Genomic DNA, 11,188 nt, shown 5'->3' with positions numbered 1-11,188 from the left:
TTACTAATTAATCTTGAAAAAGTCCCCTTGTGTTTGTATACCTAATATAATGGCTTTAAATCTCCAGAGATTTGTTTTCTTTAGTACACATTGCACTTCAATCCACTGAATTAATACCTGCTAAAATGTCTTAATAATATCATATTTATTTATTTAGCTATCGTATTTCCTCAAGTCTTCATTCAAACTCATCACATGGTGAATGTAGCCTTAAAACATTAACTGTAATTCACTTGATGCACTTCTCCTTACTAGATGGCGCACCGCGGATGGATACGACTGCACCGTGAAGCACGTGTATAAAGATACCGGTCTATTAAAAGGAGGCCCCTTTCCATTTCTCTGCGTCAGACAGCATAAGGGATAGCGATTTGGTTGCATTTTATTCAAGAAAAGTCAACGAAATTAACAAGGTATGTAGACGAGCGTTTTCTTGTCGGTTGCTACGTGCTTTAACCTTTGATATTTGACCTTTTATTAAACAGTCATTGAAGTATACAGCTCCTATTCTCACGAGTTACGGTTGTAACCTTAAGTAACTCTGGTCAGGGACAGCTAACATATCACAGTTATCACTGTAGTAGTCAGAATTTTGGATTTTAATTACTGTGGAGTAAGAAATGTTTACACTTGTCATGTAGACGTCGAGCAGTGTAAATGCTGCACTCTGCCGCACTGCCCCAGCCGTGTGTAGTACCAAGGCAGGTGTGGTGTGGCGAACATGACAGCGCTGTATCTGTTCATATATTGTACGACTGGTCCACATTAACAGAATAAATCCTCTTAAATGTTTATAAGAATAAAGTGAACTGGCTTGAGTCGATTTCGCTTAGTCCCCGTTGTTCACGTTGCTCTCGCGTTTCTATAAAACGCACGAGTTAGTCTCAAGTTGCCAATGCTTTCAGATTTATGCTAGTCTTAAGTGACTGGTGTTTTTAGCTGTTATTTATTCGAATTGGTGGCAGAGCAGTTTTATATGACAGTCACGTTTGCCGTCGTTAATACATGGCTTTAAGTTGCTCTTCTGGGGGAACCTATTTTGCCGCATTGCATAAGCTTTTTTTTTCGTTATTTTCATCAGTAGCTTTTCCTTAGCACGTGTTTGCGGGGTCCATTGTCTGCCGCTCGACGCCATGTTGGTTAACGGCCACTTCCGCAACATGACGGCAGTTATCCATATTATGTAACCGACTTCTGACAGGATCAAACGACGATACAATTTGCGAAACTGAAAGTAGTTGAATGTATGTAGTTTAACCGGATCTGTCTCCCCGTAATTAGCTTTATCATCCTGTTTCCATCGAAATCCACCCATTTTATTAAAGCATACACAAACTGTTTTAATGCAGATGCCTGAAGAAATGCACCAAGATGAGGAGGCTGAGACCTTTGCCTTCCAGGCTGAGATCGCTCAGCTGATGTCGCTGATCATCAACACCTTTTATTCCAACAAAGAGATCTTTCTCAGGGAGTTGATTTCCAATGCTTCTGATGTAAGTTAGCAGGCGCAGAGCTTTTCATTCAGTACTAATGCATTTATTTTTAGCCTTTTTTTGTGTTTCTGAATGCTTTAAAGAATGTTAGTTTTAATCCTGTTGTTTAAACATTTGCAGGCTCTGGACAAAATCCGCTATGAAAGCCTGACTGATCCCTCCAAGCTCGACAGTGGCAAGGATCTGAAAATTGACATCGTTCCCAATAAGGCTGAACGCACCCTGACCTTGGTCGATACTGGAATCGGTATGACCAAAGCCGACCTCATTAACAACCTGGGTACCATCGCAAAGTCTGGTACCAAGGCCTTCATGGAGGCCCTGCAGGTATGAAGGGAATGCATCATGGAACTGTAGGGACGCTTTATAAGAGGACAGCATTTTCCATGTTCGCAATTGAGCTGAAATCTAACATTAGAACTGACTGTGTTCCTCTAGGCTGGTGCTGACATCTCCATGATTGGTCAGTTTGGTGTGGGTTTTTACTCTGCCTACCTTGTTGCTGAGAAAGTGGTTGTCATCACAAAGCACAATGATGATGAGCAGTATGCCTGGGAGTCCTCTGCTGGAGGTTCCTTCACAGTCAAGGTTGACAACAGTAAGTGTCTTGATGTTACAATATCAGAACTAAACCTGTTTTTAAATATTGTGGGTACATCTAAGGATGTCCCTGATTGCGCATTAATTGGAAGCAGTTCTTACTATTAATGGTCTTGATGTTGTTAATTGTGTATTGTTTTTCATGTGTCTGAGGTTACGATGTAGCTTTAAAATATTACGAGGGTGGTTTTCATTCTTGGCGTTAAAGTTGGCATCGTCCTTTAGAGGCTTAAATATGGAGTTGAAGTATCTAAAAAATCGAATCTTGAATCCATGGACACTGTTTAGTACAAAATGTATTAAAAGCATCACAACTGTTCACAGGTGAGCCCATCGGCCGTGGAACAAAGATCATCCTGTACCTGAAGGATGATCAGACAGAGTACATCGAGGAGAAGAGGGTCAAGGAGATCGTGAAGAAGCACTCTCAATTCATTGGCTACCCAATCACCCTCTTTGTAAGTGACTTTTAGAGAGGACGTTGTTAGAATACCGTTGAAGAACAGCAAAGTAAAAATTAAAGTAATGTGACTCTGCAGGTGGAGAAGGAGCGTGACAAGGAGGTCAGTGACGACGAGGCAGAGGAAGAAAAGGCAGAAAAGGAGGAGAAAGAGGAAGGTGAGGACAAGCCAAAGATTGAGGATGTTGGCTCAGATGATGAGGAGGACTCTAAAGACAAGGACAAGAAGAAGAAAAAGAAGATCAAGGAGAAGTACATCGACCAGGAGGAGCTGAACAAGACCAAGCCCATCTGGACCAGGAATCCTGACGACATCACAAACGAAGAATACGGCGAGTTCTACAAGAGTCTGACCAATGACTGGGAGGATCACCTCGCTGTTAAGGTAAGCAGGTTAACCTGAACAGCTCTTCCATGTTTTAATTGGCCTACTGGGCTTTTAATCTAGTCATAAACTACAAATAAAGCTAAACTGAGTCATTTTCCTCTACAGCACTTCTCAGTGGAAGGCCAGCTGGAGTTCCGTGCCTTGCTCTTTATCCCCCGCCGTGCGCCTTTTGACCTCTTTGAGAACAAGAAAAAGAAGAATAACATCAAGCTCTACGTCAGGAGAGTCTTCATCATGGACAACTGTGAAGAGCTCATCCCTGAGTATCTGAGTAAGATGACTTGCTTTTTACCTTTAGTCTGAAAGTACTTTAATTTACAGCTTAGCACACAGTAAAGAATTGCTTAAAGGCAAAGGTTTAGTGTAGCATTTGTATGCTATTCCAGACTTTATCCGTGGTGTTGTGGACTCCGAGGACCTGCCCCTGAACATCTCCAGAGAAATGCTGCAGCAGAGCAAGATCCTGAAAGTCATTCGTAAAAACATCGTCAAGAAATGTCTTGAGCTTTTTGCTGAACTGGGTGAGGATAAAGAAAACTACAAGAAGTTCTACGAAGCCTTCTCAAAGAACCTCAAGGTATTTATAATATTCTAGATACTTTTCTTTTTTTCTTTGACTTTAGGAAAGTTGGCTCTTAAAATTCTCTTCGTTTCATGTCCGTGCATCTTCATGGACCTCAAAGGTTTACCTCTTTATTCTTTAATCTGGTTTGTAAAGCCCTCTTGTTCAAAGTAGTGTAGATGTTTTTGTAGTAAACAGATATTTAAAACCCAGTAGAATAGCTGTTTTGGCATTTATGTAATTCCATGCAGTCAAATCTGCATTAGGAATAGGAACTTCCTACATTTATGCTGCAGCCTGAAAACATGAATTTAATTAAAAGCCTAAAGTGACAAACTATTCATGCAGTGTGCAATGTCAGTGTGACTAGAATTCTGACATTGCTGGCAGTCCATCTCACCTGACCATACACAGGTGGGATTGACGTTTTACTTGAATCCATTAACCTACTGGTGTATGAGGTTGTTTTTGGATAAGATGATAAATCTTATTTGTTCACTTGTAGCTGGGTGTGCACGAGGACTCGCAAAACCGCAAGAAGCTGTCTGAGCTGCTGCGTTACCACAGCTCCCAGTCCGGTGACGAGACTACCTCCCTCTCGGAGTACGTGACCCGCATGAAGGAAAACCAGAAATCCATCTACTACATTACTGGTGAGTAAAATAAACCTTAAGTAGCTTCTGAAATGGTAGGAGAGAACTGCATTTACACAAGTTTTAAAAATGCAGTTTTATTCAAACTTTATCGCTTTTTGTCATTTGTAGGTGAGAGTAAGGATCAGGTGGCCAACTCTGCCTTTGTTGAACGTGTCCGTAAGCGTGGTTTTGAGGTCTTGTACATGACGGAGCCCATTGATGAGTACTGTGTCCAGCAGTTGAAGGAGTTTGATGGCAAGACCCTGGTCTCTGTCACCAAAGAGGGTCTGGAGCTGCCAGAGGATGAGGAGGAGAAGAAAAAGATGGAGGATGACAAGGCTAAATTTGAGAACCTCTGCAAGCTCATGAAGGAGATCCTTGACAAGAAAGTGGAGAAGGTCAGTAATCCTAATGAGAGCCCAACTAAGATTAACCCAAACTTCCATTCGTGCTCTAACATTTAGGGTCTCAAAGTTCACAGCTGTAGATGACAGGATTTTGTTTGGTAACAGGTAGTCTAATTGGTCCCAACTTCTACTGTGGTGAGTTCCTGCAGTCTTGGTGTGATGCGAATGATTTGTATTCTTTGCCAGATGTGGCACTGTACATGTTTGAAATCTGAACCCTAAAGTGAATGCAGTCAAACTCGTGCTTGTTGCAGTAATGTGCATCTAGTACTTACGTTTTTGCAAGGATTTGGGGAAGTAAACTAACTAGACTAGATTTAAAGTTGTAATGTGCTGGTATTATTTCTAACATGCTTGACTAACTTGACTTTGTCTCCTTAAATTATCAGATGTGTCACCTGAGCCTCTTTAAATCTTAATGTCTTCTTTCTCCTTCAGGTAACTGTGTCAAACAGACTGGTGTCATCCCCCTGCTGCATTGTGACAAGTACTTATGGCTGGACCGCCAACATGGAGAGGATCATGAAGGCCCAGGCACTCAGGGACAACTCCACCATGGGCTACATGATGGCCAAGAAGCACCTGGAGATCAACCCTGACCACCCCATCATGGAGACTCTCAGGCAGAAGGCTGAGGCTGACAAGAACGACAAGGCTGTGAAGGACCTAGTCATCCTGCTGTTCGAAACCGCACTGCTGTCGTCAGGCTTCTCCCTGGACGACCCACAGACTCACTCAAACCGCATCTACAGAATGATCAAACTTGGTCTTGGTAAGAAAACTGTGCAGATCCAGACCCTCTTTACTTTCTAGAAGTGGGTATCGATCTAGGTGAACAACTCCTTTCTTTTTTTTTGCTCTCAGGTATTGACGATGACGACATTCCCGCAGAGGAGACCACCACTACAGCAGTCCCAGATGAGATGCCTCCCCTAGAAGGCGAAGCTGAGGACGATGCTTCACGCATGGAAGAAGTGGATTAAACAAGATGGCACCCCAAATTTCAACACATAATCCTCCCTTTCCAACTGTTCATCCTTAAACTGTAAAAAAAATAGCTATTAATGTTGTGTGGTGGACCAATATTGGTGCTCTTGAGTGTGGCACCTCACACTGAAGAGCTCTTTAAGAGGCTGTCTTGATTTTTCCTGTAGAAGTACATGGTGACGCCACATTTGTTTTAATGAGAACCCTGTTGCACTGAGTTTTAAATGTCAGAGCGGTAAATGTGTGAACACAAGTACATTCCACAGTCGCATCTGGAGGGTTTGGGGAGTGCTGTTCACGTGCAACACTGCATGGAGAGAGGACTGTATGATTCCTTTGCCTGAGTTCAGGCTCGTCTGTAATTCCAAGTCTTGTTTTGCAAAAAAATTAAAGATGTGAGACCTTGTCTTGTAGTATTTTTATGCCTTAGTTTAAATTCCCTAAGTGTTTGCACACATACTTGGACCTGGCACACTTCTTCAAAATTCTTACTGGGGCAGTTGGTCAATGTATCCACTAGGTGGGGACATGCTACAGTGTGAGAGCCATTTCCAAACATCAGCATGCAAGTGGTTTAGAACCAGAAGAATGAGTTTTGTAAGTGTTACTATTGTAAATAGTAGACCCACCCTGCGCCTTGCTTAAAGCTGCATCAAAATGCCAACTACATTACATATTAACTCATTCACTGCCATTGACGTCTATAGCCGTCAATGGCAGTGAATGAGTCAATGGGTTTAACTCATTCACTGCCAATGGCTGGCAGTGAATGAGTTAATGTATGATCTGGTCAGTTTAATGTAAATCTACTTTGCCTTCTCACTAAAATCTGTAATTTCTCTTTAAGACCTCTCATACAGCTGCATAAATTCCAGTGCAGGTGTGCCTGAGAAGGGAGTAAAAAGAAACTAAGTAATCCTGTTAATCTGACAAAGAACGGCACTGAGAAATGCAGATCGTTGCATTAAAGGACAGCCATGTGCTGGAGGCACGTGTTTCTTCAAAGCGTGAGGCGGTATCAGCTGAACATTTGGGGGAAATGTAGAGCGTGTAGCTTTCCTGGAAGTCGTGTTTTGTACAAGCTTGAGTAGGTGGCAGCAGTTTTTCTACTCTTGTCAGTAAAACAGTGACGTGTGGGTGTCTGTCCCCTCACACACTAACTCACTCACACTCGCTCCAGTCAAAGTGATAGTGAGGAAACTTGAGCTCTGTCATTCAGAAACTGACTCCGCTGCTTCTTTGCCACCTCTTATCTCTATGACTTGACCACCTTCTTAAGACTTGCGCTGTGTGCGCAAATACTGACAACGTTATGTAAATGTAAAAATACGGCACAAAGTGACAGCGGGACTAACGGCATCAACCAGGCACGGTTAGTAAAGGTCATGTTAAACTTGCCATGACAGTAAGGGAAAGCTGACTGTGCAAAGTATATTACAATAAATATGTGGACACTGAACATGAAAATTAAGTTGCTACTACAGCAGTGAGCCCCTTTAATCAGGGGTGTAGCCATATAGTGAAGCTTGGGCTGACCGTGTCCCTCAGTGCCATTCTCTACCCTGTGTTGTCCTATCAGTAACACCATAATGAACCAGTCCATTTCTGTAAAAGTAAATGAGTTGGTTTTTTAAGGATATCAGTGTAAATATCACCGTATAATCAACACATCTACGTTTCTCAGCCACTTAAGAGCATTGTGTGCATTTGGAGCCTATCCCAGCCTATCCCCCACTCAAACCCCTAACAGTAGTTAATGATACAGTAGTATGTTTTTAAAATCTAAATATCTTTAAGGATTGGATAAGACCATCCCCATGACACAGTTAGGGAACTGTGTGTTCCCTTGATGTGTCTTTGAAAACCCTACTCACCTTGCAGCAGCAGTGCAAGTCTTTTTCTCTCCATGTGGTATGGTGTAGATAAAGACATGCCTGAGGTTGGTTTGGAAGGTACACCACTCGTTGCTATACCTTGTCATGTTTTCCTGGCTGATGTTTGTAGCTTTGGTTATTTGGCAGCTTAAAAACCACAATTCTAAAAACTCAGTCTCATTTTAAGCTGGGGCATATGAGCCAGTTTCCTAAATATTAGGGTCCTATTCATCATTTCTAGATACTCTTTCTGCTCTCCCAGAAGCACGTGTATATAAATATGTTGTGGAAACTCATCAAAGGATAAGGGTTAGATGAGGTAAATCAAATAACACTATAAATGTTAGTTTTTGTTATGTGTTTATATAGCTGATCTTAAAGGTTTGATCAAATGTGTGGAATATTTTAACTTGGAACTTGCCTGGACCACTGAAACTGTACTTTCTGCCAGTGTACAGAAGTTTAACTACACATTTAATCCCTGAGATATTTTATATAAAAAAATGAAGTGCTATTTTAACAGGAAGAAATCTCTCAGCACAACTCCTTGGGCTTAAATTTTAAGAAGCAAATGAGTAAAATTACAGAAATCTATAACTTAATTACTTTGGTGTAGCATGAAGGGCCAAGGAGAAGAGGAAAAGCTGTAAAACTTATGAAAGTACAATTAAAAGTCCAAAATATATGTTCTCTTCCAACCTTTTCTGCAGAGAAATCCAGTGGGCCCCACTGGAGTCTTTGCTGGGCCGATTCTGGCCCCCAGTCCTTATGTTTAACACCCCCTGGTCTAGACAGCCCTGAGAATCTCATCTTGTTTATCTGGCAAGGACATCGATATCCCCACATGTCATCATCGCCCTTGCCTTCTGAGCGTACTCCCTTTTCAAACTATTGAAGCACAACCATACATGAAATTTAAGCATGTGAGCAAATGTAAATTAATATTCTTTCACTCGTTTATTAAGAAAGATTCCACTACATCAGCAGGCTAATGCATCAAACACTGACGCTGAGCATAATCAAAACCTTTATTGCTGCGGCATGGATGCACACCAGGAGTCTGAACTTGCTTCCCAAAGGGTTCAGTGCGGCCTAGCATGGTTATGTAAAGTGTGAAAATTGCAGAGGAGGAAGAGCAGAAGGAGGAGGAGGAGAACCCATTTCTGGACTTTTCACTGCATTTTGCACCAGTAAGCACGGTGACACGAGTCTTTCAGAATGGATCACAGCACGAGAGTGGCTGAACTATTAATTTCATCTGAGCCAGAAGTCTGAATCATCACACCTTTATAGCAAACAATAAACATGACCACTGTGGATCAGTAAGCTGACTAAATGTGAAAATGCTGAGGCACATTATTCAAATTGGACCCTTTTTTAAAAAAATGTTCTTTCCCAGCTTATCATTAAAATACTAGTTTTTCAGATTGCACTTGTACTTTGCGCTAAAAAGAGACCGTTTTCAGGCACTCAGGTGTTCCAAAAAAAGGTTTACTGGTCTGGGTTTGGCCCCCATAATGCAAAATATTATCATGAATGAACTTTGGTGCCAACAAGAAAAGTATTGTGAAACAGACTTGCCTACATGCATGCACTTTATAGTATTCTTGCTATTATTACTGATTATTGGTCTGTCTATGCAGGTGTACCTAATAAAGTGGATATTTACTTATATGTATCAAATTCCTTTACTCATTCTCAGTCCTCTGTGTGATGAACTGTTGGTAGTCCACATGCTTTTAGCTGGACAACATGAAGTTTAATTCTTGCCTGTGCTGAAGAATTAGCTTTTTTTTACATGCACAAAAAAACATTTTGAACTCAAACACTAAAAAACGATGGTTGTTCTCCATTTAGAGGAAAGGCAGATTTAATTAGAAGGAAAAAGGGGAAACAGGGATAGATGCATAACTGTTTTTCCCAATAAACTGAATCTAGACTGACAAATAGGTAACCTCAAAGGGATGTTCTAATATACGGTGACATCTGTTTCCGACAGCACTAATGGAAATTTCCTTGTGAGGTTAATCAAGAGTCAGAATAGGTTTCCCTTGTAAAGTTGAAAGGTGCTTCTGATCTGACTTGTCTTTTTTCTTTTTTCAACAAAAGACATCCTGTGGAAACATAACTCCTTTCTGCAAGTCTGTTCTCAGCCCACAAATGCTGAGCGCAATAATGGAGGGGTTCCTGCTGTTTGGCAGCAGCGTCACAGTTGTGAATGCATCTTGCGACCTTTGCAGACTGCAGTCTGTCTTGCTCTGGTGCGCGATACCAGCGCAGAAATGCCAAGAAACTGGTTTAAAATGCGTCAGACTACACGGCTTTTGCTCTTGCAAAGGAGTGCTCCTGATAATTTTGGAGGACCCTGAGAAGAAATCGAAATGCTCCTCTCTCTGTGTGGCTCTGCCTATGTCATGATGACCTAAACGAGAGAGTTTGTGTGTTTGTGGCCCACTGATAACAGACCACCACGGACGTGTAGTTTTAGTATGAGTAAACAATACCTATCATATACACCGCAAATCTAACTTGACATTACAATGCTTACTGCGACCACATCACCTTGGTGTCATGTGTTAAGCGTGGCGTATTTTCGTTTCCTTGACATTTGAAATACTAAATGTCAGAAAAATCATAACTTCTACTCATGATCTGAAACATTTTTATTACACCCATAAGGCAGGGTGTTATAATTGTCATATTGACAGCAGTTAGTAAATACTATACAGGAACAGGATAAACACCCACACTAAGTAGGAAGGAAGCAAGATGAGCAGATAACAGTTTATCATGAAGAATAAAACACAAACATCGGTTTAAATGTTAACCTTTATGACTAGCTGTAAGAGGGTGGCACACGAGCTCTTTGTGTTGCTCTACAGCCCAGGGAAAACTTCTGAGAGAGTGTTTAAAGTAAAATCTGGTTTAAATTGTTACTGAGTTTTTAGGGGGAACGCTGTGGCGCCAGAGAAATGCAAATCAAGTGAGGTGCACATGTGCACACAGTTTTCAGTGGTATAAAATGAATAAAAAAGCCATTCAGTGTTTTACATTTTACACCTGTGTACACTGTTTAAATGAGGGTTAATTTTTAATTGTAATATCAGCCTTCTTATCTGTTTATGATTGCTTCATATGATAATATTGTCACTGGTTTTTTTTAATCTAACAGTTTAAAAAATGAATTTGAAATAGTATACTAGAAAACATAGCAGAGTTATTACCACCCCACCTCAACCTCAGCCTGCCAGGCCACGTGAAGCTCTTGTGACCACATGGAGAAAAGCCAGTCCCTCTTTATATTTTGCTAGTAAAATGGGAAATATATGCAGCGATTTATTGAAAGATGTGCAAGCATTTGTGGAAATTCAGGCCTTTATTCTCCAACACAGCCTGAACTCTCTTCACTAAACTTTCTTATAAATTCTTTACATAGTCGTCAGAATTGGTTCAGGCTTCTTGATGGACACTCTAATATCTTTGGATATTGGGGTCCTTTTGCTCTGTCTGTGTCGAGAGAATCCCGCACTGCTTTAATGCTTTAATTACATGAAAGTTTGTGCTACGTCTATGGGGAGGCCAATCCATGACGGATGCTGTTCCATTGTGTGTTTATCTATCCAGATATGAGTTTACTGCATTGGTACTGTGTTTGGGATCATTGTCCAACTGAAAAATAAAGCCACTGCCAATCAGATGCTTGGCAGGACTGTACTTCTCTGCGTTGTTGGTTCTATCAGTTTTAAGAAGATGTCCAACACCACTGGCTGAAATGCAGCTCC

At 41.2% G+C, this 11,188-nt stretch overlaps 1 protein-coding gene across 1 annotated transcript; it reads left to right on the top strand.

Moving 5' to 3' along the window:
• Window positions 1-1,343: 1,343 nt before the first annotated feature.
• On the top strand, window positions 1,344-5,937 carry hsp90ab1 (heat shock protein 90, alpha (cytosolic), class B member 1). Its single transcript, XM_085383305.1, has 11 exons — window positions 1,344-1,493; window positions 1,614-1,820; window positions 1,932-2,091; window positions 2,418-2,551; window positions 2,633-2,938; window positions 3,047-3,212; window positions 3,328-3,518; window positions 4,009-4,156; window positions 4,268-4,536; window positions 4,984-5,317; window positions 5,410-5,937. Exons 1-11 carry the CDS (start codon window positions 1,344-1,346, stop codon window positions 5,526-5,528), a joined length of 2,184 nt encoding a protein of 727 aa, XP_085239431.1. The 3' UTR covers window positions 5,529-5,937.
• Window positions 5,938-11,188: the final 5,251 nt, after the last annotated feature.

The sequence above is a fragment of the Rhamphochromis longiceps genome, linkage group LG15 (assembly GCF_057381845.1).
Source record: "Rhamphochromis longiceps isolate RC_006_pf linkage group LG15, R_longiceps_female_GT1.1, whole genome shotgun sequence".
Lineage (NCBI taxonomy): Eukaryota > Metazoa > Chordata > Actinopteri > Cichliformes > Cichlidae > Rhamphochromis > Rhamphochromis longiceps.
This window is presented reverse-complemented; position numbering and strand designations above follow the sequence as displayed.